Source organism: Sorex araneus, chromosome 3, assembly GCF_027595985.1.
Source record: "Sorex araneus isolate mSorAra2 chromosome 3, mSorAra2.pri, whole genome shotgun sequence".
Classification (NCBI taxonomy): Eukaryota; Metazoa; Chordata; class Mammalia; order Eulipotyphla; family Soricidae; genus Sorex; species Sorex araneus.
The window spans coordinates 226,012,573-226,040,032 of record NC_073304.1 but is presented as its reverse complement, the minus strand read 5'-3'; the positions used below and the strand labels follow the sequence as shown (position 1 = coordinate 226,040,032).

Below are 27,460 nucleotides of genomic sequence, written 5' to 3'. Positions count from 1 at the left end.
CCCATGACCACGAGGGGGCAGTATTATCCACATTGGGAACCTCTGGCTGCCACTGACCCTCACGGGGCCTTGTGCAGCCGTTGGCCCTTCACCCCTCCCCGTGCTTATTATACACTAGATGTGTCTCATAAGACACAGCCAGTCATTTTGGTTTCTGTACCTTTAAAACCCCATCTAAAAAGACCACTTGGAAGTGATTTCCACTAAACCTTGATCCTTAAAACCAACTTTAAAAATATCTGCATAGGGCTGGAACGATAGCACAGCGGGCAGGGTGTTTGCCTTGCACGAGGCTGACCCGGGTTCGATTCCTAGCATCCCAAATGGTCCCCAAGCACCGCCAGGAGTAATTCCTGAGTGCATGAGCCAGGGGTAACCCCTGTGCATCGCTGGGTGTGACCCAAAAAGAAAAAATAAAAATCTGCATTAGTGACAGGCCCGAGTTGGCAGCTCAGACCCCTAAGCTGTAGGCTTCCTCCGTGTGACGAGGCCTGAGGCTGGCCTTGTGCTGCCTTGTTCCTGTCCTTATTTTCAGGGAGCAGAACTGAGGAGCTGCACCCCCTTACCCGGAGCCACCCTTCTTACCCCCATCCCCCAGCAGAGTGATGGCTGGGGAACCAGTGTGCCTCACTGTCACCCCAGGCCCAAGGTTGGCATTCACGGTCCTTCCTCGGGTTCTCCGTCTCTGGCTTTGGACTGGTGTCCAGGCATGGGCTCACCCCTGGGTGCCCAGACCAGGCTCACCCCCCACCCACCCCTGCAGTGTCTGTGCTGCCCTGCTCCCCCCACCTCGCAGCCCTGGGAGCCAGGCCACCACCCCCGCATCAGGTCCTGCTCCTGGTCCAGCCCCACCAACACCGATGCCTCTGGGACTCGGGCAAGCACCAGTCTACCCGAGCCCCTTCCCTCGCAGGCACAGTCAGAGGGCTCTTTCCTTTTATAGGTTCGGTGAGATCATTCAGTGAAAAATAAAAACTAAGACATTTAAACCTTAGCTTAGGGGCCAGAGAGATAGGACACAGGGAAGGCACTTGCCTTGCATGCAGCACACCAGGTTTGATCCACAGCCCTCCGTGTGGTCCCCTGGGCCGTGCCAGGAGAGATTCTTGAGCCAGAGCCAGGAGAAAGCCCTAAGCACCGCCAGGTGTACCTCCGCCGTCACCTTCACCCCTGCCGCCACCACCACCACCCCCCGCGCGCACACACACACACACACACACACACACACACACACACACACACACACGAACCAAAAACTTGAGTTTAGTCCCTACCAATGAACAAGCATGATTCCCTGGGGCTGGGAGGATAATGCAAAGGCAGGGGTGAAGCCTTGCACGCATTTGCCCACCCTCATTTGGCACCTTCACAAGTGCTCCAGCCCCAGCCCTCCACCCCTGCCATCTTGTTTGGGAGACTCCATCAGAATATGGAGAGCCAGGAGAGTGCTCATTGTAGTGGGGGGAGAACACCAGAGACCCGGGACTGGAGTGGGGGGTGCTTCAGGGGAAGACAAAGAAGCGGCCGGAGAGACCCTTCGCCGAGTGCTCCCAAGGCCTCTCCCAAGACGCTTCCCAGCGCTGAAAACCCCTTTCCTGCTACCAGGTCACTGCAACCCAGACACGTGCTTTCTCCCTGTCCAACCCTCCGAGCCTGTCCTGAGAACACACAGATGCGTTTGTCGTTTAAGCCTCTGTGGAAACCAAGGCGCTGAGATCTGCGTTCGCGACGCGGGGCCTGAGCACCTGGCCGGGCCAGGGTTTGTCCACCTGGCGACACCAGATTCCATGTCGAACTGCATTGATGGTTGAGGGTTTGAAAGATGATCGTCCCCACCTCCTTCCCCCGGAACCGGCCACCGCTGCTGTCTCAGGCATCACTCGTTCACTCGTCATGTAAGCGTCAGGCGGCCTTGGATTGTGACAGGGCTGATTCTGAAAGCACCGAACATCTCACATATGTTGCCACTGTTAATACATTTGAAGTTACAAAACTCGGCTTCACATACACACATACACACATGCACACACACGTACACACACGTACACACATGCACGTACATGCACACACGTATACAATGCACATACATGCACATGCGCACATGCACATACAAATACACACGCACACACACATGCACATACACATGCACACACAAACACACATGCACACACACATCCACACATGCACACACACATGCACACACACATACATACACTCACACACATATGCACATACACATGCACACATTTTTGTCTCCCTCTCCTGGAGTGGACCCTCAGGGGCCTGTGGGGTGCTGGGGATGGAACCCAGGGCTCCCCAGACTCCAGCCCCATGCGCCATCCCAGCTTTCTATGACATTTGTCCCACATCCCACTTTTTCTGTATTTTTATCCAGACTCCGTCTTCTGGGCTCGGTTGAGGGCAGTTTCTTCTGATACCATTTGAAAGTGTTTCCACTGCCGGCCTGCCCACCCCTGGAGTGGATCCCGGATTGCTGCCCACGTCTCCTCCCCAGAGACACCCCACCCTGCCTCCCCGCCCCCACCCCAACCCAGGAGGTGGCGCTGACCCTCATGAGGGACTTCCTGCCCCCAGGCTATGCTCAGCAACCTCACTCAGGCCCACGGCAGGGGGAGGAAGACCCCCAGAGTGAGTGAGGCTGAACCCTGACCACAGGGGGGCGGGGCTCAAGGAGAAGGCTGCTCCCCGCCCCTCAGCCCCAGGCCGGGGAGGTGAGGGGGTGTCCCTGGATCACCCCAGCCCTGAAGGGCAAGTGGCCTCACAACGGACACTTTCATTTCTGGCCCAGGGGCTCTGAGACAGGCCAGCTGGTCACGGGCTTGGTGAGGGTGGCACGGGGTCCTAGGAGAGACCAGACCTGGGCCTCTGCCCTTCTCAGAGGGGCCCCCAGCAGTGTTTTCCGTGACCTTGGGCCCCCCAGATCCCAGTCTCGCGGGCGTCTCTCTCCGGCATGCCCAGTGCCGGGCACCGTGTGCGGCTCCCCCACGCACGCTTATCCCCCTGTCCCCGTGTGTCCCCCGCCCTGTCCCCTGCACGGGCGCCCGCCAGCAGGGCCAGGCTGTCCCCAGCTTATCAGCTGCGTCCATTTCCTCCGCCTGAGCTCCCGCGGGCCTCGGGAGCCGGCCCTTCCCGGGGCTTCCGAAGAACAGGCAGATAATGAGCGGAAATGCAGTCACCAGCCACGGACGGTGGGTGGGCTCCGGCCGCGGCTCCGTGGCCACTCGCCACTCGGACCTGCGGCCGCCTCGGAGCCCTCCGCTCCTCCCTGCCCACCCGCAGCCCACCAGGCCCGCCGCGATGCGCCTTTCCCGGGGCTGGGGCCTGCTGGCCGCCCTTCTCATCCTCTCCTGCCGCTCAGGTGAGCCCGCGCCTGCGTCCCCAGATGTGGAGGTGGGGGCTGCGCCCTGCTCCTGGGAGGGAGGGGTCCCGTGCCCCCCAGGGTCTGCTCCAGCTTGGCTCTGTGTGGGCCCAGAAGGCTGTGCTGGCCAGGTCAGCACGTGGGGGGGTCCCCAACTTCCTGGCTGCACGTGTGGCTGGGCTGGGGAGGCTTTCGTAGGGTGGGGGAACAGGACGGAGAGGCAGAGGGCAAAGTGGGAGGGGAGACCCGACCCGACCCCTCCGGGTGGCCTGTGGCAGGGGGCAGCCGGGCAGCGAGACCCTGGCAGACGTGAGGCTCCCACGCCGTCTCCCTGCCCACCGCGGGTCCGCACGGTCTGGGCTGCCCTGCCCCGGGCGCCGGCTGAAGGCGGCGGCGGCGGCGGGGTTGGCGGTTGGGTGGGAGCGAAAGCTTCCTGGTGGGAGGTGAGCACTGGGGACCCTCCTCAAGGGGCATTGTCCTGAGACAAAGGGAAATACCCAGGGAGTGTCCCCAGGGTCTGAGTCACTGACCAGCGAGGGCAGGGGTCCAGGTGCCCCCTGCTGCGCCAGCCCAGCCCTGGGGCCCCCCTCCTCCTGCCCGAGGGCTCACCCCACCTCCCCCACACCTTGGCCCAGGGTGCCCCGGTTCCTGGAGCCTGGGCCGTACACATTCCTTTATTATTATTATTACTATTATTATTATTATTATTAGCTTTATTTTGGAAGGATTGAGCCACTCCCTGCTGCGGTCAGGACTTACTCCTGGCTCTGTGCTCAGGGGTCTCTCCTGGCAGGACGTGGGGGCCCAGAGAGGGGTCAGGGATAGAACGTGGTTGGCTGGGTGCCAGGCAAGTGCCCTCCCACGGTGCTGTGCCTCTGGCCCTGTCCCCGCCCCTGCAAGGGCAGCTCTGTCTTCACTCGGCCCTTGTCTGGTGAACCCCCTCTAGGTCCTGCCCCACCCCCAGCGTGGAGCGCCCGTGGGGGGGGCGGGGGAGGCGAGAGCTGGACCTGGCCTCGAGGCTCCGAGAGTGGCCAGAAGCCACTGTCCTCCGGAATGAGGACGGCGAGGGCTGGGCGCGTGAGCGGGGAGCAGGGCGGAGGGTTCGGGCTGCCCGCGTGCTGAGTGAATGTCTCTGTCCTCCAGGGTCGGGGGATGAGGAGTTCGGGGTGTCCGTCTGGCCCGTGCAGGTGGCGGTGGGGCCCACGGAGTCCTGGGTGATGAACTGCAGCACCAGCTGCCCGCAGCCCGAGGACGGCGGCCTGGACACCACCCTGAGTCAGACGCTGCAGGCGCGGGGCGCCCAGTGGATGCAGTACCAGGTGGCCAACGCGTCCCACGACACCGTGGTCTACTGCCGCTTCACCTGCTCCGGGCAACGGCGCTCCACGGGGCTCAGTGTCACCGTGTTCCGTGAGTGGCATCGCGAGGGTCCCCCCAGCCCCCAGGTCCACAAAGCTGAGCTCACTGTCCTGCACCCTCGGGGGCTCCCTCCTGGGGCCGGGGAGGGGGGTCGAGGCGTGGGAGCTTGTGGGCTCAGAATCTGCCTGTGCCTGAAACTGGCCACCCGGGTTTTGGGGGGGTGGTGTGTGGAGGTAGCCGACCCAGCCCAGCAGTTGCCATAGCACCCCACATTCCATGGCAAGGAGCAGGGGGCCATTTGGCCTGGTGGGGAGAAGACTCCGGTGGCCCGGGTGTGACCCCTCCCCTACACACACCCACCTGCCCAGAGCCACGAGTCCATCCCCAGGAGGGCTCCCCGAGGCAGCGATGAGCCCATCCAATAAACATGAAGATGTTCCAAGTCCCACATTGCCCCATGGGATGGAGAGGGGATGGGAGCCGGAGACTCTAGTTGACAATGGAGCTCTGGGCCAGAGCCATAGCACAGCGGGGAGGGGTTTGCCTTGCACACCGCCGACCCCGGTTCAATCCCCGGCATCCCATATGGTCCTCCAAACACTGCCAGGAGTAACCCCTGAGCATCGCTGGGTGTGACCCACAAAGAAAAGGAAAAAAAGGAAAGAAAGAAAATGGAGCTCAGGGTACCCCCAGCCACCCCGTCAGGCGGCTTCCCAGGAGACGCCAGCCCAAGTCTGAGCTCCCCAGCTCTGTGCTCCGATGATCAGTGCCGTGACCACGTCTCCCGTCATTCCGGGGACTGTCCCTGTGGGGTCCCCTCCCCCATGCCCCCCTGCCCATCTCCTCCCGCAGTCCAGCCTGGGGCCCGGCAGCATTCCGCTGACCCTGCTGGCCCAGGCCGGGGAGGACCGGCTGACTCCGCACCCCGTCCTGACTGGACAGCCCTCCTCTCTCCCCCGCAGACCCCCCGAAACTAGTGCAGCTGAAGCTGAAGCCGTCGTGGGTGGTGGCGGGCAGCCCCTTTGCCCTGGAGTGTCGGGTGCCGGCGGTGGCCCCCCTCGAGAGCCTCACGCTCACCCTGCTGCACGGGCACCAGCCCCTGCACAGCCAGACCTTCCGCCAAGGAGCCCCGGGCCCGCAGGAGGCCACGGCCACGCACCGCGCCACGGCCCGCAGTGAGGACGCGCACCACAACTTCTCCTGCCTGGCCGAGCTCGACCTGCGGCCTGTAGGGGGCGGTGTTGTCCAGGGGCTCTCCGAGCCCCAGGTGCTCAAGGTCTACGGTGAGAGGGAGCCCTGGGGGGTGAGGAGGGCCCTTGTTTGCAACCCTTTGGGGTGGAGGGGGGGTCCCACTCTGCCACACATAGCCCCGTGCTCAGCTTGAACCCTAGAGAGTTGCTTAGCCTGGAGTCATCGGGGCACCCGGGACCCCGTCAGTCACCCCCTCCACTACAAGGGAGTTTGTCTGGCTGACCCCCGGGGTCACTCTGTGGCCCTGAGGGCCACCGCAGGCCCTGCCCGGCAGAGTCTGGGACCACACGCTCCCTCCGCCTGGCCTTGCGGGGCTGACAGCCGGTGGGGGGGGGGGGGGTCCCAGAGGCCTGGGCCCTGAGTCCCTTCCCCCGCGGCCCCTTCCAGAGCCCGTCCAGGACAGCCAGCTGGTCATCCTCATCGCCGCCGTGTCCGTGCTGCTCTTCCTCTTTGTGGCGGCCGTGCTGCTCTGCTTCGTCTTCGGCCAGCACTGGCGCCAGCAGCGGACGGGCGCCTACGGCGTGCAGGCAGCGTGGCGGAGCCTGCGGTGGCCCTCCCGGGCATAGCCCCTGTGAGCGGCACCGGGACCGGGCCCTGGCTGAGGGGCTGTCACCAGCAGCAGAGGACTCTGGGGACGTGATGACTCTCCTCCGAATACAAGCCCCGTTTGGCTCCGTGGCTCCGTGGCTCACAGTCAGTGACAAAGGAGGGGCCCCGCCAAGCCCGAGCTTTCTCCCCAGAAGAGCCCTCCGCCCTCTCCTTCCCCTTCCGGGGCCTCCCCAAGCCCGGCCCTGGCACCCACCCCTCCAGCGGAGTGACTAATTTATCCTGGGGAGGTGGGGTGCTGGCCAGACACACCCCACTGGCCGGCAGAAACACTCTGTCCCCTCCCGGTCCTCTGGGACCTCAGTCCCTCCCATTCTGAGCAGGCGCTGGCACCGCCGTTCCTTTCCGCCAGCATGGCCAGCCGGGGGGGATGAGGGTGGGAGCGCGGGGACCGCCCAGGCCCGGCCTTCACTCTGGGCCCCTGGAGAGCCGATACTAGGTCAAGCGGGGGTGCTGCGACCGTCCCAGAGACAGGGACGGGAGGAAAAGGGGGGCCCCTCGCCCAGGCAGGAAGTGGGGTGAGGGAGAGAGGGGGCGCAGAGGCGGGCTGTGCTGGCTTCCTTCTTCCTACGTGGGCTCTGAGGGGCTCTTGCTCCAGACCTGAGATCAGGCCAGGTCAGGGTCCCAGGGGGCAGGGGTGTTGAGTGGGGGGTGGAGGGAGTCCGTGAGCGAGAGGTCAGCAGGCTTGGGGAAGGGCGGTGTCCTCAGGCCCGGCGCTGTGGGGTGGCCGGAGCTGCCTCTGGCCCGTGGTGGACACCCAGCGCCCTGCTCTCGGCATCATAATAATCTGTGGGGACAGAGCGCTCTCAGGGGTCCCCCTCCTGCCTCACTGGGCCCCGGGGGGGAAAGGAGGGGGCAGAGGAACAGGCCAGGAGCGCCCACCCCCCTCCTGGCCCCTGGACCCCGTGGCCCGCCCGTGCAGCCCCTACCTGAAGCGGGGGGCACGTCTGCACCCACAGTGCCTGTAGCACTGGGGGGTGGGGGCGGGGGCACAGCTGTCCTGGGGCGGGGAGAGAGCAGAGACCCGTCAGAGGGGGCATTCGGGGTCCGCTCAGGGTGTCTCTGCCCCGACCCCACCCCTCGCTCAGAAGGGCAACAGCTGCCCCGGGCTCACTTACACCCTCCTTTTCCCCAGGGCAGGAGGACGGTCCTGAATCCTGATTGTGTCCTGCAAGGGGGGCCGGAGAGGGGGAGGGGAGGGGAAGGGGGCGGGCCAGGAGGGCAGCAGGCCCACTGGGGACAGGGAGCAGGGCAAGTAGTGGTGGTGGAAAACCCAAGGCTCCTCCTCCGGTTCCGAAGCAACCGCCTCCTCCTCCAGGAAGCCCTTGGACTGCGGCTGCGGCTCCAGGTAGACCTGGGGGTGACTTGGGCTCAGGGTCTCTGACTGACCCCCAGCCCAGATACACAGAGGACTGCTCCTTACTGAGCACTTCCCGCCTGCGGGAGCACCTACAGCTTCTTTCCTACCTTTGGGAGCCCGGTTAGTCTTTCCTTTGCACAAGGGTGAAACTGGCTCAAGGAGATCGGTCTAACGGCACGCGCGGGGCTGACGGATTCTGGTGTGGTATGGCGGTGGCACCCAGAGTCCCACTGAGTATCCCGGGCCTCCCCGCCCCCCCCCCCCGGGCCCTCCACGGACCCCAGGGCATGGGGAGCAGCGAGGGCACAGCAGCTGCCCCCAGCTGTGACAGTGCATCGTGGCTGTCTCCTCTAAGCCTCAAAATCCCACGTGCTCCCCCAGGCTGGTTCTTGGTCCCCTGCTCCAGGGGCGGGCACCCGCTGTGCGTCTTAGCAGACAGGATTCCCCCACCATTCATTCACTTGCTCCACAAAGCTCATGTGAGGCCCTAATGCAGGGGTCCCACTTGGGCACCCCCCCCCAGACCTCCTGGGGCAGCGGAAACTTCCCTGGACTGGACGCCTCCCGTCTGCCCATCAGGGGGCTTACAGGAAGCCCCGCAACCCCGTAGGTGTGCTCACCTTGCGCTGAAAGGAGCCGCCCACCCCCACGCAGCTGGGCCCCGCCCCCTCCCGCCGCCTGCTGCCCCCACCTTGGCAGCTCACCTGCGGGCCGCAGGGCTGCAGCGCGGCGGCCACGAGGCGGCTGAACAGAAGCTGCTGCATTTGCGCGTTCTGCAGCATCATCAGCTCCAGTAGGTCTGGGGCCGGGGCGGGGGCGCTTCATCAGCCCCCCCCACGCCCGCCCTAGGCCACCCCCTCCCACGGCGTTCCCCCTCCTTCAGCCCCAGGGGTGAGGGAAATGGGGTGCAGTGTCCAGCGGGGAGGGAACGGGTGAGCTCCGAGTTTCACCTTCCTTCACGCGGCCCGGCTGGGGGTCCGGCGGCACGGTGGGCCAGGACTGCGGCTGGACGATGGTCACCCAGGGCTGGAGGGCGGAGGAGACGGTGTCAGCCCAGGCCGACAAGGACTGGGGGGGGACCAACCCTCCCCCACCCGCAGCTCCCCTTCCCGATCAGGTTGCGCCCTCGCCCCCCCACCCCGCCCCGTGTTCCCTCCAAGGCCCCCTCCCCGCGGACCCCGAAAAGGCAGGGTCTGCTCGTGGGGGCAGCCCTCACCGTCGGGGCTGCCTGCTGCTGAGCTGCAGCACCTGCAGCCCAGGAGGCCATCGTCTCGCCTGTGTCCCGGGGTTGCCTTGGCAACCCGGGACGCCAACGCATGCGCAGGGCCCGCCCCACCAACTGGGGCCGTCCCGCCCGCCCGCCCTCTGCCCTGCGCCCTCTGCCTTGCTCTCTCCACCCGGCAGGGCCTGGGGTGCCCAGGGAAGAAGCCGCCGCCGCGCCCAGGTCCCTCTCTCTCCCCAAGTCCAGCTCCGCTGGGCCAGGGGTCCCCAGACTCGGCCTGTGAGGCCCCCGATGTCCTTGCACACCCCCAGGACAGACCCTGGAGGGCACCGTTTTTACTGGGTGCCTGGACAGACTGGCCCCAGCTTGGATCCTGGTTTGGGGAACCCAGAGCCCGAGTGACTTGGATTAGCAAGGCCTGTAGAAGGGTGGGTGTGCGAGGGGGTCAGGTTTGCCCCCTGGCACTGACTCTCAGGGGCTCTGGTCACTGAAGGGTGGCTGGGGGCAGGCCAAGGAGACAGGACATGCTCACCAGGTTCCCAGAGAAGGCCAGAAAGCTTGTGGCCGACCCGTCAGCTCGCACCTGGTTCCTGGCTGGGGTGAGCCCCGCTGGGCAGAGGTGACGTGTGGGCATGCCCGGGGCAGCGGCAGGAGCAGGAAGTGAGCAGGCGCTGCCTCACTTGGAACAGGTGAGGTGCCAGATCCATTTCGGCAGCTGTGTCCATCCTAAGATAGGCCCTGGGCAGCAGAGAGGAAACTCCAACAGGAAGCTGAGATTAGCACCTCAGTGGCAGACTTCCGCCCTTCCCGGCACGGACCCTTCTCCAGGGAAGGGCCCTTAGCCAATCCCGTGGCCCCTGGCTCCCCGGCCCCGTGGGAGGAACCTGGAGGTGCTTCTGTCCGTTTGTCCACTCCCGGTGCTCCCCAGCCTGTGTTTGCGGGCACCCTAGAACCCCGCAGACAAGCAGCTGAATCCCGGCCTCTAGTTCCTGCATTGCCAGAATGGGAAAAATCACCTAGGAAAAGGGCAAAACTGCCAGCCAGGCGCCCTGGGGGTGAGGCCCAGGGAAGACTGGCCCGGGGCAAACATTCCGGGGTGGGGGGGTTGGGGAGAGGGCAGCCCGGGCTGGGGTGAGGCACAGGGGGCAGAGCTGCACCGTGGGGGGCCTGCGGGAAAGGAGAAGGGGCTGCCCGCTCCCCTGCTGAGCCCCGTAATCTAAACTTTGCCCAGAGCACCAGGGGGCAGCCGGGGGGCCGGAGCAGGAGTGGACTGCGTGGACATTGCCCCCTTTGGGGAAGGACCTTTCATCCGCCTGTCCCTCACAAGGTCACTGCAGCGAGAGTTAGGAAGAGTGAGTGTCTGCTGGCACAACCGCCAGGGCCCCTGGCCCTATGGGCATCGGGGACCCTGGGTGACGGCCACTCATGCCCAACAGTGAGAAACAGTCTTCTGCCTGTCTGTAGGTATGGGGGGGAGAGAGGGGAGGCAGGGACTCAGGGATGCTGTCAGAGTCCCCCCTGCTCCTACACAGCCTGCTGTCTACACCGCCTGCTGTCTACACTGCCTGCTGTCTACACTGGAGCATTCTCGAGCCACACGTGAGCCAGGCCGGGGTGTCAGGAGCAGCCACCTGGCCTGAAGGCTAAGAGTTGATGGCTTCAGGCCTCTGCCTCAGTGGGTCTGCCGAGGGGTCCTCCCTGCAGTCTCAGAGACCCCCCCTCCAATTGTCCCTGTGACCAGCTGCCCTGCTCAGCCATCACCAGCTGGGGTTAGTGCCTCTTCTCCCTCCCAGGCTTCCCGACCTCCTTAATAAACCACATGGCTCCCACCTCCTTGTCTTTGCTTTGGGGACTTGGGCGGGGGCATCGGCCTTTGGTTTCCTTCACATCTGCTGGAAACGTTCTCTGGGAGACACTACTGAAGTGACGCTGGAGGCTTGGGGACAGGGTCTGCTGAAGCAGAGGTGGTCCCCCCACCAACGGCGTGCACAGTCCAGAGAGCTGGTCTCTGGGAGGACAGGGCAGAGGTGGCGCTGGGGGTCAGGGACGGCTCCGAACATGCTGGAAGGAGCCGGAGCCTCTCAGTGCTCCTGGAGCATGGCTGCAGAGGGGCGGCGACAGGGAAGAGACAGAACATCCTTCGCTGACTCTCAGACAAGCTGACCCTCGTGAAGAAGAGGCGGGCGGATGCAGGCCCACCCCAGGCTGCAGTGAGCAATAAAGCCACAGGGAAGACGGGGCCAGAGTGATAGCACAGTGGGGAGGGCGTTTGCCTTGCACGCAGCGGACCTGGTTTCGATTCCTGGCATCCTACATGGTCCCCCTAAGGCCCACCAGGGGTGATACCTGAGTGCAGAGCCATAAGTCAGCCCCGAGCACCACTGGTGTGGCCCCAAACAAAGCAGAGCAGGAACCCCCTAATGGGCTGAAGCTTAGGCACACAAGCCGGGGGCAGGAGGTGGCGCCCTGGGGGAGCTTCTCGAACCCCAGGCAACGCTGTGGCTGTAGTCAGACACGCCCCAGATCCAGGGGCCTCCTGGAGTCCCTCTCAGAGCCACGGTCCTGGAATCAGGGAAGGAGGATGGCAGGAGGCAGCCGGGAACCACAAGAGATGGGGACTAGGAGGGCAGGAGACTGCAGGGACTTCGGGGGCCCGACTGGGTTCACTTGTTTAGCCACACCTGGCGGTGCTCAGGGGTTAATCCTGGCTCGATGCTCACAAGTGACTCTTGGCAGTTGTCGGGGACCATATGGGATGCCGGGGATCGATCCCTGTACTATCCTACCTCCCTATCTCCTGGCATCCGGACTCTGGATTCTCCGTTTCAGCCTGGGGTGTCCTGAGATAGGACGTGACCCAATGTCCCCACTAGAGGGCAGTACAGCCATAGAGTGCAGGGTGGGGAGATCAGCTGTTCCCATGTGGTTCCTTGTGGGAGCAGCAGGGAGGGGGGCCCCCAAATGCCCACCCCTTTCCTGGGCACAGTGGGGTGGCATCAGGCACGATTGGCGGGCATTTCTGTCTGTTCACTCCCAAAGGGTAGATTTCCAGGGGTGCTGAGTGATTTTCTTTTCCTGTAAAGGGGGTCACAGCAACCTTAGGGATCTCTGGGCCTATTCCCTCCCCCCACATCCCTTCCCCAAGTCTGCCCAGTGGGGAGGGGGGTGCGTGATACAGAGTGAAAACATTAGATGACTGTCTGCACCAGCTGAGCTCTGTGTGTGTGTGTGTGTGTGTATCTGTGTGTATGTGAGGGTATGGGAGTGCCCATGTGCGTGTGTGTGCATGTGTATGTGTGTGAGTACCCATGTGTGTGCGGGTGTGGGAGTACCTGTGCATGTGTGTGCATGTGCAGGTGGTTATGTGTGTGTGTGCAGGTATGGGAGTGCCCCTGTGCATGTGTGTGCAGTTGTGTGTGTATATGCATGTGTGTGCACATGTATGTGTGTGGGTACCCACGTGTGTGTGCATGCACATGTATATGTGTGAGCAACCATGTGTGTGTGCAGGTGTGGGAGTGCCTGTGCGTGTGTGAGTATGATGTGTGTGTGCGGGTATGAGAGTGACCATGTGCATGTGTGTGCAGGTGTGTGTGTGCGGGTGTGTGCGGGTGTATGTGTGAGTATCCATGTGTGTGCAGGTGTGGGAGTTCCCATGTGCATGTGTGTGAGTGTGATGTGTGTGTGTGCAGGTGTGGGAGTGCCCATGTGCATGTGTGTGAGTGTGATGTGTGTGTGTGCAGGTATGGAAGTGACCATGTGCATGTGTGTGAAGGTGTGTGTGTATGTGCGTGTGTAGTGCAGGTGTATGTGTGAGTATCCATGTGTGCAGGTGTGGAAGTGCCCGTGTGCGTGTGTGTGCGTGTGTGGGAGTGCCGTGTGCATATGTATGTGCGTGTGAGTGTGGTTTTGTGTGTGTCTGTGCAGGTTTGGGAGTGTCCCTGTGCATGTGTGTGGAGGTGTGTGTGTATGTGTGCGTGTGTGTGTGAGTGTATGTATGAGTACCCATATGTGTGTGTTGGTGTGGGAATGCCCGTGTGCGTGTGTGTGTGTGTGTGTGTGTGTGTGTGTGTGGGTGTGGGAGTGCCATGTGCGTGTGTGAGTGGGTGCGTGTCTCCGTCCGTGGGCCAGGAGGCGCCACTGCGTCCCGGGCACAGGCCTGAGTGCCAGCATGCGGCCGGGACGAGCTGAGACTCCCACCTGAAGACTGACCCAGTCCTCAGGTTTCACTCATGACCCTGTGACATCAGCGGCAGCAGCTGTCCCCGCCGGCCCGGCCCCCCAGCCAAGTCCCCCAGAGTCCCAGCCCAGTCCGAGGTGGGCCCAGCGCTCCGGGCTCGTCTGCTGCCACCGCGCTCCCTGCCAGCCGTGAGTACTGCGCCCCCCGCACCCCACCCGGGCCGGGCCCCCCCAGGGCGGCCACCCAGGGCCAGGCGGCCTGGCCCCAAGCCCAGCCTGGCTCCAAGGGACGGGCACTGCCGTCCTCCTGCCCGCGCCCAGCTCCCTGTGCCTTGTCCCTTCCTTCAGGCTGACTCTGCCCGCTGCTCTCTACCCTCCGCCGCCGACCCCCGTCCTCTGCCCGCTGCCCGCTGCCTGACTGCCCTGGTGCTACCAGGTCTCATCCAGCGGTTCGAGTCCAGCTCCAGCTGGTCCCGGGTGGCCCCCGAAGCAGGCTCTGGGATACTTCTTGGGAGTGGACGGGGGTCCCAATGGTGGTGGTGGGGCCTGTTTGTGTGCGCCGCAGGGCTGGGGGAGGGCGGGCGGCAGGGGTGACAGCGTCTCCGCTGCAGACTGGCATGCGCAGGATGCCAGCACAGGACATGCCAGGCCATGCACGATCCTGCCCCTCCCGTGCCCGGAGCAGTTGGCCCCTTTTCTGGAGGGGCCCAGGAGTGGCCCCACGGCTTGAGGGGCTGCAGGTCTGGGACCCTGGGGGAGGAGAGCTGGGCCACAGCACCAAGGGGGCTGGGGAAAGCGGGGGCGCTGGGCAGGAGCTCCCCTCGCCCACCTCAGCTGGGCCCGGACCTTGGCAGGGTGCGCAGAGCCCGAGGGGGAACAGAAGGGGCGTGAGTGGGGGCACCTGATGAAGGATCGGGGCCTGCGGGTGCGGCGGTTGCTCCTTGGGGCTCCCCGAGAACGGCCGTGTCCCTGCCAGAGCCTGGTCCCCGGGGTCATGGGCCCAGCAGGGCGGAGGTGATGGGGACCCAGTAGGGTGGAGGTTATGGGGTGTCATGGCCCTCTGGGTACAGCCTCGACCAGTCACCCTCCCATCCTGGCACCCACACAGCCCTCCCGCCCCCCCCAAACCAACCAGCTCCGAGCCCGGAAACTTTGTACCGGAAGGGGCCTGGGGGCCACTTGACCCACGGAGCCAGGCTGAGGGGAGTCGCCGGAGGAAGCTCTGGGCCCCAAGCAGCCCGAGAGAGAGGGGAGGAGGCTGGCAGAGCAGCTGGAGGGGTCTTGGGGGTCACTGCTGCTGCTGGGGGCCACCCTCGTGCCAGGCTGCTCGCGGCCAGCAGGCCTGGGGACAAGGAGGGTGGCTTCACCCCGGAGTGGCGCAAGCCCTCTGGGTCATCCCTGTCTCCTGGGTGCTGGCCGTGGGGGGACCGCTTTGGTCACTGTTCTGATATTTGGAGCCATGTCACCTTGCGTGGGTGAGGTGGGGGCTGGACATACCCCCAGTACTGGAACCTTCCTTGCAGACGGCATTGGAGGCCACGGCACCCCTGAGACGCCTCAGCACCCCCCCCCCATTCCGTGTATCTCTCAGGGTTTGACCCCCACCCCCACGCCCGCATCTCTCAAGAGTTCACCATTGCAGTGAGGTTGGGGGGAGGTCATTCTGTTCCTCCCAAGGTGACCCCAGCCCAGCCCAGCCCAGCCCAGTCCCGCTAGCCCTTGCTGGATCTGCACGGGGGGCGCAGGGCTCGGGGTCACCTTTCCAGCCGTAGGCGAGATGCCCAGGCCGACAGCCCACGCATGCGCCCCAACCCCGGGCCAGGTCAGGGGGAGGCCCTGCCTGTCTGCTGGGGACAGACCCCCAACAGGGGCCTTTATGGGGCCACTCTGACCACCAGCCTGGAGAAGAAGCGTGGGCATGGCAGAGGGGTCCTCTGAGGAGGGGTCCTGGGAGGACAGAAGGTGGGGCCCTGTGGACCTCCAGGAGCCTGTGGGGAAGTGCCTTACAGGCAAGTGACCCCAGGGAAAGCAGGTGGGGAGTAAGAGGTGCCAGGAGCGAGAAGCCAGGCAAGGTGGGGGGCGGGGGCTGCACAGAGAGAGGGACTACCCTTCCTGGGGCTCACAGCTCCTCTCCCACAGGGCACCCCAACTCTGCCTGGCAGGGTCCCCTCCACCTTCACCGACGCAGCCCTGCTCTTGCACGGCCTCTGACCCCCGTTTTGCCCCCTCAGCAGTGGCTATTTTTATTCCTGGAGGATTTCAGTCAACAGCTCTTGTTGGGGGGTGGAGGCAGCGGGAGGGGCAGCGGGGCGGCGGGGTGGCGGGGCGCCCCCGAAGCACAGGCTGCCGTACTCCTAAAGGGGATGTGCAGGAACCCAGTAGCGGGGACCCCAGGGGAGGTCAGAGGTCCCCGAGCAGGGCCTTTCCGCCCCCTCTGACAACCTTCCGCGTGGGCCACTGCTGGGGAATTCTTCGCCTCTCCACCTGCAAATGGAGATAACAGTGGGGTCCTGGGTGGCTTCGAGGGGCTGCCGGAGCCAGCGGGGCACTTGGCAAGCGGCCAGCTGGGCCCAAGTGTCACTTGGTTACTGGGCAGTGGCTGGTGTCAGCTCTGGGGAGGGGGTGTTAGGAGGTGGTGGCGGGGGCTACAGGAGCAGACAGTGCAGCTTGGGGACCCTGCGGAGCTGGGCGTGGGGGGCGCCTTCCGCCTGTTCTACCGTTGGCGCATCCCCACGAGGACTGGTCAGAGCCCAGGGGGTGCCTCTGGCTCCCCCGACTTCTGAGTCTGGGAGCTTCAGATGCGTTTGATTTGGGGCAGGGGGTGATCTGGGATCAGCTGTGAGAAGACAGCCGGGGCAGCCTCTGGGGGTGCTGCAGTGAGGGGCTGCAGGGCCCAGCCTGTACAAGCATGGGCAACCCTCTGCTGCCCTTCCCGGGGCGCCAGGGGAGCCCGGGGGGGGGCCACCAGGACACAGGCAGGGGCCTGTGACAGCAGCCCCCGGGGCATGGCAGGGGCTAGAATGGGGAGACCACCGAACTGGGGTAGGCAGGGTTGGTGGGGGAGTGCCTGGGGACCCGGGGCACCCAGGCAGGTGACGGCCCGCGTCTGGCAGTGGCGTGTGCAAGGGGCAGAGGCTGCCACTACCCGGGCTGGGCATGGAGGCGGCAGGCCTGGGGATGGGTCCAGTCCTGGGTGCAGGCCTGGGCCTGTGTGTAAAGGGGGTGTGCATCAAGTTGGGGGAAGGCACCCTCGGAGCCCAGAGCGCCTTGCGTGGGGCCCCTTGGAAAGTGCCGGTGGAGACCAGCGCGTCCCAGGCCTGCTGGAGCTAATCAGCCTCCGCGCCTGTAGGAGCAGCTGGAAAATGACTCATAGGAGCGAGCGAGCCTGTGTGGGGAGGTCTTTCGGGGCTCACTGGTACAAATAAAAGCCACAGCTCCAGGACGGATCTTTTTAGGGTGGGGAGGGGGCACACCCGGCGATGCTCAGGGCTTACTCCCTGCATTCAGGAATCATGCTTGACAGTGCTCGGGGGTCCTATGGGACGCTAGCATTGAGCTCTGGTTGGCCTCGTGCGAGGCAAACGCCCTAGCTCTGGACTATCGATCTGGTCCCTCCTGGAAGGCGCTTGACCAAACCATTGCCCTGGAGTTTTCCTCCCCCCACCCATAACTCCCCGCATAAGGCCCCAGAAGGCCCAGCCAGGCTCTGCCTGTCGCCCCCTGCAGACCCTGCCGTTCAGGGCACTGAAGCCCAAGGAGCCCCTATCCTTTGAAGGAGACAGACAGGTGAAGGTCCAACTAGCTTGGGGACAGCCAAATGGGACCCCCACCCCACAGCCCTATGCTGTGACGGGGGAGGCAGCTACACCCCCCCCCCCCAATCCCTGGAGGGCCTCAGGTACACTTGGCAGCCGGGAGTTACCCTCAGATCATGCCTCTATGGCTGGCACCCGAAACGGGGAGTTCTCCCCGGGGTGCTCCAGAAACCTCCACCTGTGCGTCCACACACTCAGCGTGCTGAGATGAGGGGTGGGTGAAGAAAACATCCCCTCCCCGCCTCCCTCCAGCCGAGAGCCTCACTGTCAAGTCCCCAGGCCGGAGCCGGAAGGGTCGTGGCCCCGCTTTGGTTTCCTCAAACCCTGGTCAGCTGGAAGGAGACGCCTGGTCTGGGAGGAGGAGGAGGAGGGTGGGGGGAAGGTCCTGATGTTCTTCGAGAGCTGTGAGGACTGACAGAGCCGGGAGCCGATTGTTGGAGGGGGAGAGGCTGCCAGTGACTCCCGAACGGGAAACGGAGCTTGGCATAAAGTAGGTGCAAAATGCATGTGGCAGCACGACCATGCTGACTTCTGCCGGGGAGACCATGGCAAGGCTGGTGGAGTCGGGTGCCTGCGAAACCCGGGAGCGCGTTTGGCCCCAGAGAAGCCCAACATGGAAGACGCAACCAGCGGCCTCACCCCGCGTCTCACCCAGGAGCGTCTTGACCAATTGTTCCTGGGGTTACAGGGCTTCCGCTCCAGGCCGCCCTCCAGGGCCTCTTGAAAGCATCAGACAGGGAGGGAGGGCACCCGGGGTGACTTCCTCTAGGTGACCAGTCTGCCAAGGCCGAGGCCCTCACTGCCAGCAGGGAGATGACAGTCACCCCAGCTCCCCCCCCTACACCCATTCCCGCTCACACTCGCTGAGAAAAAGCCGTGACTTGAGATTCCCATGAAGGGGATGCGAGACTCCAATCCGAATTCTTGGAGCCCCGAGAGAGGAATTGGGGATTAGGTCACTCGGATGCCTGGTGCTGTTTCTGGCCAGGACAGAAAAACACTGGATGTGTTTCCATCTCCCAGAAGGCTCTGGATCCCACACTGTGGGTAAGGTTTGAGGAGGGGGTCTCCACCGGCCACAGACAGCTCTGGGTCAAGTGTATTCCCAAAGGCTGGAGAGACACAGCGGCCAGGCCCTGGTGGGTGACCAGCAGCGCTGCAGAGATGAAGGGCAAGAGGGGTGCGAGGCAACGGGGGTCCCGAGCAAGACCTGCAAGCCCCCCACCCTTCCTGCGTCCTCAGAGCTGTGCCCCAGAGTGAGTGGGGACCCCGCTGAGGGGCAGCTCCTTTTGGTCTCAGGCTTTGGGGAGAATTTTTCGTCCCAAGCAGGCGGGGCATGGCCGTGCCACTTGCTGGAGTTTGGAGGGGTTCCGAATTCCGAATGCCCTGTACTCCTGGAGAACAGGGGTACCCTGGGAGAGGAAGGTGAACCTTGAGGGTGTCTATGCTCAAACTGGCGGGGACAGTAGCATGAGACATTCAGGATCACGCACCCAGAGCTGAGGCCCAGTGAACAAGAAGCAAAATCAAGATTCAGCAGCCTTCGTGAAAGGCAAAGAGGTGAACAAGGGGACTGAAGTGGAGGCAGATGTGAAATCCTGCATCTGGATTTCTATTGCCCGGATAGCCGGGAACTTGGCCCGAATCATAACTGATTTCAAGAGGGTTGCTTGTTGGCTTTTATTTTTGCAATTCATTTAGATTTTATTTTTATTTATTTATTTATTTATTTATTTATTTATTTATTTATTTTAGTGTTTTGGGTCACACCCAGTGATGCACAGGGTTTACTTCTGGCTCTGCACTCAGGAATTACTCCTGGCGGTGCTCAGGGGACCATATGGGATGCTGGGAATTGAACCCGGGTTGGCCGCATGCAAGGCAAATGCCCGACCCGCTGTGCTATTACTCCAGCCCCTCATTTGGATTTTAATCATTCATCAGCCAGCACAAGCCATTTTATTTCTTTCCCCCCCCCCCCAACAATCAGTACGCCTTTTATTTCCTTTCCTTTTTTGGGGGGCGGGAGGAGCACCACACCTGTGCACAGGGAGCACTGCTGCGGTGTTGGGGTTCAAACCCATGTCACGGCTGCAGTCTCATGTTAAGCAAGTGTCTTTTTTTTTTTTTTTGCTTTTTGGGTCACACCCGGTGATGCACAGGGGTTACTCCTGGCTCTGCACTCAGGAATCACCCCTGGCGGTGCTCAGGGGACCATACGGGTTGCTGGGATTTGAACCTGGGTCAGCCCGTGCAAGGCCGCTGTGCTATTGCTCCAGCCCCAGCAAGTGTCTTAACCTTTGTTCTATCTCTGCCCCGATTTCCTTTTCTTACCTTATTGCACTGACAGGGATTTCCAGGCCAAGGCTGAGAAAGAAGCTGAGAGGAGCATCCTGCTTGCTCCTTTTCTTAGCGAGAAAAGCTTCTGGTCCTCACCAGTCAGTCCCAGAGGGCGGGCTAGCTAGCTCGGGGTGGGCAGATGGACACAGGCCTGCCCAGCCGTGAAACAAGGAGAAGGCAATCCCCGTCCTGAAGAGGAGGACGGGTGGATGAGGAGGCACTTCCGGTCAGGGAAGGAAAGAGGCGGCTTCCCACTGGGGTCTCTGCAGAGGCATCCACTGGGCTGGGGAGATGGCGCAGGGCACATGTCTTGGATGATTGAGGTCTTGGACTCGGTGCCTGGTACCACAATAGACAGACAGACACACAGACACAGACACAGACACAGACACAGACACAGACAGACAGACAGACACACACACACACACACACACACACACACACACACTGAATGAGTGAGTCATGGACATGGGCATGGAGCAGGACACTCCAGGGAGAGGGCAAGAGACTGGGCCAGGGCACAGGAAGTTCTGCTGGGGTCAGTCTACGGGGCTCAGGGTCTGTTTGGGGACTTGGGCCCGGGAGACCCAATTTCTCCACAGATACGAAGCGGGAGGCCAGACCTGCCAGCACAGACGAGCCTTCTGCCCCCTTTCCCCAGGCTAGATGGGTGGCCCGTCCTGGGGAGGACGGTGAGGTCCCCTGGGAGCACTCCCCGTGGGCCTCTGGCCAGGGCACCAAAGTGCAGGCTACAGGCTGCACAGGCAGCAACTCATGAGGCTCCATAGCAGGGGCCAAGGTGCCAGGCGGGACCCTCCCTCCCTCCCCCCCCTCCAGAAACGCCCCTCCAGAGAGACAGTGGCCCGGAGCTGCTGGGACTAGAGAGGTTGGGGCCGGGGAGACGGGCCGGGAAGGCAGAGCAGCAACCCGCAGCGGGCTGCACCCTCATTCACTCGACAAACGTTTCCCAGCCTCTGCCCTGTGCCGGCCACAGCCCTGTCCTCACAGAGCTTCATTCCAGAGGGTGGGGGCAGGCGGCGAAGAGGGAAACAAATAGGATAATTTTAGAGAGTGCAAAACGGGCGGCTGAGCCAGGACTAAAACTCGCTGCCCGGCGCCAGGGCCAGGCCCGCTCCGTAAGGGACACGCTCCAGCGCAACCTCCGTCCTGAACGGAAGTTTGGGCGCACAGTGGGTGAAGTCAGGTCGTCCCGGGGGCCTGGAGGTGGTCAGCCTTCGGGGTGGGGAGTGCAGGAGCCAGGGTGGGGGTGGGGGGAGGAAGGGCGGGTGGCCAGCAGGGCCAGCTGGGAGCGGAGGTGAGGAAGTCGCGGCCCCGAGCTGCATTGTCTCCCTCGGGGCTGCCAGATCGGAAAACCCAAATCCAGATATAGCCTGACCACTGGGCAGCCTTTCCTCCCGAGCTGGACACCCCTTGAGCCCATTCATCCAAGGAGACACTAGCTTCTTCCGAGGCCCACTCTCTGGGGGCTGCCGCCACCCCACCCCCCCTTCTCCTGGACATCATACCAACTGTGCAATGGATTTATTTTTTTTTGATCTTTTAAATCCAGGTGGACTTCAATAAAATATTTAAATGTTAGAAAGTTCAACTAAACAGTGGGTATTCCTTTTTTTCTTTGCTTTTTTATTTTTGGTTTGATTCCGTTTGTTTCGCAGGCCATGCCCAGTATGCCCAGGAGTGCTCGGGAATCACTCCCGGAGGTGCTCTGGGGCCCTCATGGTGCCAGAGATTGCTCCCAAGCATCCGGCGTGCACAGCACACACTCAGCCCCTTGAGCTGTCCCTCCAGCCCCCCCCCCCCCAGTGTCTGACCTACTCATTATTATGATTTTATTTTCTGAACCACACCCAGGGGAGCTCAGGGCTTACTCCTGATGGGTTCAGGGGACCATACGGGATGCCGGGGATCAAACCCGTGTCGGCTGTGTGCGAGGCAAATGCTCTGCTCACTGAGCTATCTTACCAGCCCCCGCTCCCAGAAGTGTTTTAAAAGAATTAAGTACATTATGAGATGGTATTTATCCTCGATGTGAGACAGGTTCAACATGAGAAAGTCAGTTGATTGTATTGTGTCAATAGTCCATTGTACAGGCTGAAGAAAAAAAAATGATCCTATTCGGAAAGGCAAGAAGATACTCTTCTTTTTTCTTTCTTTCTTTTCGTGTGTGCACGTGCGCACACATTGGGGATTGAAACTAGGGTCTCACATAGGCAAGGCAAGCACTTTACCACTGAGCTAAGGCAGGCAGAGCTTTTTTTTTTCTTTTTTCATGTTATTTTGGGTGTGCATAGTGCCAGAGTGATAGCACAATGGGTAGGGTGTTTGCCTTGTACACGGCCGACCCGGGTTCGATTCCTCCGTCCCTCTTGGAGAGCCCAGCAAGCTACCGAGAGTATCCCGCCTGCACAGCAGAGCCTGGCAAGCTACCCGTGGCGTATTCAATATGCCAAAACCAATAACAAGTCTCACAATGGAGACGTTACTGGTGCCCACTCGAGCAAACCGATGAACAATGGGATGACAGTTACAGTGACAGTGACAGTGCCAGAGACTGAAACCAGCTGTCATGTGCGTGAAACAAATGCTTTGCTGTCGAGCCACAGTTCAGGCGAGAGACTGGTTTAATGCTTTGGGGGCTCAAGGGCATGGCCCCACTCAGTGGTGCTTGAGGGGGGCTCTGTCAGTGCTCAGGGCACCATGCAGTGCCAGGGATCAAACGGGTGGGTGGCACTCAAAACAAGTGTCCTGCCTGTTCTGTCTCACTGGTCATCACTAGAATTGATTCTATTTGTTTTTCGTTTTCCTTCTCTGAAATCATGGATTGAATCCACAGTCTCCTAAATGCAGAGCAGAGACTGGAACTTTTTACATATATATGTATATATATAAACATATATGTATACATATATATATGTATATATACATATATATGTATATATATATTTTTAGAAAAATCCAGTACCTAACAGTGACAAATATTTTCAGCAAATTAGGAATAGAGGGAAATTTCCTCCACATGATGATGAACACACACACACACACACACACACACACACACACACTTATTTTTTTTTTCACACACACTTATTCTAAATGCAGCTAGATGTTATTGAATAATTCTTCTTTCTTTTTTTATTTTTTGGGTCACACCCAGCGATGTTCAAGGGTTACTCCTAGCTCTGTGCTCAGGAATTACTCCTGCCGGTGCTTGGGGGACCCTATGGGATTCCAGGAACCATCCAACTGGGCTGGATTGAACCCAAGTCAGCCGTGTGCAAGGCAAACTCCCTACCTACTGCACTATGGCTCCGGCCCCTACTGAAGAAATTGGGAAGTTAGGATAAAGTTGTGGTTTATATTTTGTTTACTTGGGGCTTTTTCTTTGTTTTGGAGACACACACAGCCAAGCTGAGGGGCTACTCCTGGCTCTGCACTCGGGAATTACTCCTGCCGGTGCTTGGGGGACCCTATGGGATGCGGGAACCAACCAAGTGGGCTGTCTGCAAGGCAAATGCCCTCCCTGCGGTACTATCTATCCAGCCCCAACGTCGTGGTTTTTCAAGGCTGCTGTATAAACTGGTATGGATGAGTAAAAGCAAGTAGCGGGCAATTAGACTATTTATTACAAGTAGTTGAGGTAGGAGCTAGGAGATGAGCAAAAGTACATCTTGAAGATAGCATTAACAAAATCTCGGCACCGCCTTTTCCCCCTGGTGGCTGGGGGGCCGCCATCTTCCAGAGGCCAACGGACAGACAGGTCTGGGCCCACAGTGGGGAGGCATGAGGGGCCTCACGGGAGGGGGGTGGGGCCGGCCTTTCCTCCCTCGCCCGAATGAGACCCTGAGTTGCTGCCCACGGATGGCCTCTCTGGCCCCTGATCGAGTTGCTGAACGGCCGTGATCCCAGAGACTGAGAAACAAGTCTCGGAACCCAGCGGCTTTTGGAAGAAACCTCTCCAGATTTAATTATTAAAATTTGAGAATTCCAAAATCTCATCCAAAATAGTGATGTCATATGCTATTCATAATCGGCAATAGAAAACAAAGTGTCTAATGTGGCCTTTTCAGCAGATCTAAGTGTCGGGAAAAAATCTCAAGTAACAGTGGTGGGGCCAGTGTTGAAATATTGAAGTAATCAAAGTAGAGAGAGAGTAATGTGGACATCATCTGCCACACAGCTGGGGGGAGGGTGGGGGTGGGGGGGTATACTGGGGTTGTTGGTGGTGGGAAATGTGCACTGGTGAAGGGACGGGTGTTTCATCATTGTATGACTGAGACTTAAACCCAAAAGCTTTGTAACTGCTCTCACGAAGATTCAATAAATAAATTTTAAAAAAGAAAAACTCGGGGCTGGAGCAATAGCACAGCGGGTAGGGAGTTTGCCTTGCTCGAGGTCAACCCGGGTTCGATTCCCAGCATCCCATATGGTCCCCTGAGCACCACCAGGAGTAATTCCTGAGTGCAGAGCCAGGAGTAACCCCTGTGCATCGCCAATTGTGACCCAAAAAGCAAAAAAAAAAAAAAAAAAAAAAGAAAAAAGAAAAACTCTTGGAAGGGCTGGATAAATCACTACTTTTTTCTTTGCTTTGGGGCCACACCCATGCCCTGAAATTACTCCTGACCCTGTGCTCAGGGCTCACTCCTGACGGTACTTAAGGGGACCCTGTGGGGTGGAACTGGGGTCAGTTGTATGCAAGGCATGCCTCTTACCTGCTCTCTCTCTCTCTAGCTGATTTTTTTTTTCTTTTTGGGTCACACCCAGCGATGCACAGGGGTTACTCCTGGCTCTGCACTCAGGAATTACTCCTGGCGGTGCTCAGGGGACCATATGGGATGCTGGGTTTCGAACCCGGGTCTGCTGCATCCAAGGCAAACACCCTACCCACTGTGCTATTGCTCCTGCCCCCTCTCTAGCTGATTATTAACTTGAGTAATCAATACTATACTAGGCTCTGCAAAACCTGAAAATGCAGGATTGGGGTCACACAGAGGAAAGGGAGTAGGAGCATTGGTGGGGAGCGGGGAGACAGAGGTGTCCCCTGATGAGAGAATAGGGGCGTCCAGGCGGGGCTGTGGTCAACTGGGCTGAGCGTGCCTGAGAGGTGGAGGGAAGGGAGGGGAGAGGCATGTTGGCAGTCTGGAGGGTGCTGGTGATTCAACAGGAATCCTTGCTGACGGGGTGTGTGTGCAGGGAGAGGGGGGGGTGTGGACCGGAAGCCAGGTTGGAAGGGGCTGGAGAGAGAACAAAAGGTGAGGAAAGAGACAGCTGGTGTAGACACTTTCCAAGAAGCTTGTGAAGAGGAGCGGAGGGAGGGCTGAGGCTGGGAGGGCCTCTCTGGGCGCCAGTGAGGAGAGTGGGTTCAGCGCCCAGCGTGAGAGAGGCTGCTGGGATGTGGGGGGAGGGGGAGGCTCAGGAATGAAGCTCTTGGGAAGAACTCCAAGACTTGGGGGTGGGGCTCCCAGAGCGGTGGGGGGCAGGATGGGGAAGGAGGGGAAGCCAAGGGGAGCGTGTCCACGTCCCGAGAGAGGCTGGAGCATGGACGACGCTGAGGAAAGCGAGAAGAGAGGCACGACGTAGCTGCTCTCCAACAAGGAGTGGGAGCCCCTGCCCGCACCCCCACGGAAGCACCTTGCCCGCGGCCGAGAGCCAGGCATGGTCGGGGGCCGGCACAGCCCAGGGCCCAGGTGGGGGCTGGATCGCACTGGAGGTCCCGCATGCAGCGCACGTGCTCCAGCCTTTGGAGCGTGTCAGGTGGGATCAGGAGAGTGGGGGAGCTGGAAGGAGGTTGGGTGAGGCAGGACGTGAGGGCGGAGGCAGAGGGAGGAAGAGTGGGGTAGACCGGCCGAGGGGACAAAGAAAGCTGACAGCCTTTAAGCGGGCATTTAGCCCTGGGGATGGTGGTGGGGAGACCGGAAGTGAGGTCCCGTGCAGCTCTGTTCTGGGGTTGTGATTTTGGCTCGGGTTGAGTGTTCCATTCATTCATTCATTCATTCATTCGCGCCTTTGATTCAGCATCCGGCGCAGTGGGGGCACAGACGCTTGGCTCGGCCAGTGGGCCAGACAGGACGCCCGCAGGCGCTGGTTCTCGGTGGACTGTACCTCTCCCGAGGGCAGATTAAGGACCCGTGGGGCTGTCGGGGGAGAGAAAATGGGGCTCCAGGAGACGGAGAACCCATAAACAAGGGGCTTCAACTGGGATGGGAACCGGCTCAGGTCATCTGCGAGCATGGGGACCCCCTGGCCAAGACGGGCTCAGGGAGACCTTCCCGAGCTACATGGGGCAAGCGACAGGGTGGGGCGGGGGGAGGCAGTGCACCGGGCAGGGGTGTGTGCAGGGGGGGAGGGGCAGGTGGCGAGCTAGGGGCGTGCATGGGGGGGCAGGTGGTGAGTGAGCTACGGGCGTGCACAGGGAGAGGGCGGGGCTGGGGCTGTGGATAGAGCTGTGTGGGGAAGTGACAGCCGTCAGGAGGGCAGGGGCAGTGGGCCCAGGGAGGGGACATCAGCCAGGCCTGGAAGCTGACCAGCAACGACGTCCTACCAGGAGGCTCCCACAGAAAACCCAGCAGGGACAGACGGTCTCGCAAAGCGGACCCACCCTCGCCCGTGCAGCAAGAAGACGCCCTCCTTTCAGATCCAGTCTTCTTTTTTTTTTTTGTTTGTTTGTTTGAGAAGTAAGATATTTTTATGGAAGAAGTTTACTTAGAGATATATAAGGGAGGAGAGAGACGTGTGCTTGGCAGAGAATGCCGAGTGGGAAAAAAAAAACCCAACCCAGTGGCACTGGGGCTGGCAGAGAGGATACCAAAGGAATTCAGGGGAACATGCAAATTCTGAAGGGAGATTCGAGTCCCTTTGGGAGCAGCAAGGTGGGGTGGGTGGGGGTGGGTGGGGGGTGAGTGGGAGGAGACAGACAGGGCCCCGGGTTCAGGGTTCAGCAGTGACACCCAAGGCCCCCAGCAGAGCCCCTAGGAGGAGCCCAGTAGCTGGTGAGCAGGAGCCCCTCGGGCCATTTCCCAGGGCGGGGACCGTGGCCGCTGGGCCTCGGAGGAAGTGGCCACAGGTGTGGAGAAACTGATGCACTCAGAGACGCACGGGGCAACAGGGAAGACACGGCTGCTGGGGAGAGAAATCAGGCTGCGGGTCAGGACCTGGGGGACGAGGTGGGGGTCGGGGCTGGCCTAGGGGGCAGAGCCCCTGAGAAAAAGCATGGGCAGTGCCCCTGGCCAGCACAGTGCCCAGCAGGGTCCCCGCGCTGCCCGCGCCCCTCGGAGGGGACTGTCAGTCAGGGGACAGTCATCCCAGAGGAGCTGGGGGTCTCTTGCAGCCAGGGGCACTAAGACGGGGTCGGGAGAAAGGGTCTGGGAGGGGAGGGGCTTGTGTGTGTGTGTGTCTGTGTGTGTCTGTGTGTGTGTGTGTGTGCGTGTGTGTCTGTGTGTGTCTGTGTGTGTCCCAGCAGCTGAGGGCTGGGTCAGCGGGGATGAGCCGTGTCATGCCAGGAAACTCTGCAGGGGGTGGGGGGGGAGCAGCTGGGCTGAGGGTGTGGCCAGCTCTGCCCAATGGCGCGGCCTCTCCCCCACCCTCCCACCTGTTCCCCCAGGCGGGGCCTCTGCGGTTCCTTGTCCACTGCCTGCGGGGTGGGCCTCGTGCTGCGTGTCCCAGGGTGTCACTTCGGGTCTCTCTGACAGGGGAGGGGTCAGGCCTTGTGCTCAGGGCCTCCTGCCCACTGGGGTCTCCCCTGGGGGTCTGCAACCAGACATCCACCAGCTGGGGGAGGCCGGAGGCCAAGCCACAGGCCCGGCCCACACCGTCCACACAGTTCCGCTGCTCTCACGGCCCGAGGTGCCTGAGGCTGACCCCTGCCATCAGCAGGGCTGCTTCTCCTGCGGCCCTAGGCACACAGCCAACGCCTTCTGGCCCCAGCTCCCCCT

The 27,460-nt window shown here is 61.5% G+C and overlaps 2 protein-coding genes across 5 annotated transcripts; one reads left to right on the top strand and one right to left on the bottom strand.

Moving 5' to 3' along the window:
• The first annotated feature begins 3,239 nt into the window (after window positions 1-3,239).
• On the top strand, window positions 3,240-6,669 carry ICAM2 (intercellular adhesion molecule 2). The gene is made up of 4 exons (XM_004617963.2): window positions 3,240-3,379; window positions 4,523-4,789; window positions 5,701-6,021; window positions 6,377-6,669. The coding sequence occupies exons 1-4, from the start codon at window positions 3,319-3,321 to the stop codon at window positions 6,553-6,555; spliced, it is 828 nt and encodes a 275-aa protein (XP_004618020.2). The 5' UTR covers window positions 3,240-3,318; the 3' UTR covers window positions 6,556-6,669.
• Window positions 6,670-6,814: 145 nt separating this feature from the next.
• Window positions 6,815-10,995, bottom strand: PRR29 (proline rich 29). 4 transcript variants are annotated; one of them, XM_055133672.1, is made up of 6 exons: window positions 9,172-10,995; window positions 8,906-8,981; window positions 8,660-8,754; window positions 7,714-7,949; window positions 7,525-7,595; window positions 6,815-7,382 (listed from the first exon to the last, which is right to left on the bottom strand). In XM_055133672.1, the coding sequence occupies exons 1-6, from the start codon at window positions 9,271-9,273 to the stop codon at window positions 7,300-7,302; spliced, it is 663 nt and encodes a 220-aa protein (XP_054989647.1). In that variant the 5' UTR covers window positions 9,274-10,995; the 3' UTR covers window positions 6,815-7,299. The 4 variants fall into 4 exon arrangements, with proteins under 4 accessions (XP_054989647.1, XP_054989645.1, XP_054989646.1 ...); XM_055133670.1 differs by having other exon boundaries at window positions 7,525-7,949; window positions 8,647-8,754; XM_055133671.1 differs by having other exon boundaries at window positions 6,815-7,595.
• Window positions 10,996-27,460: the final 16,465 nt, after the last annotated feature.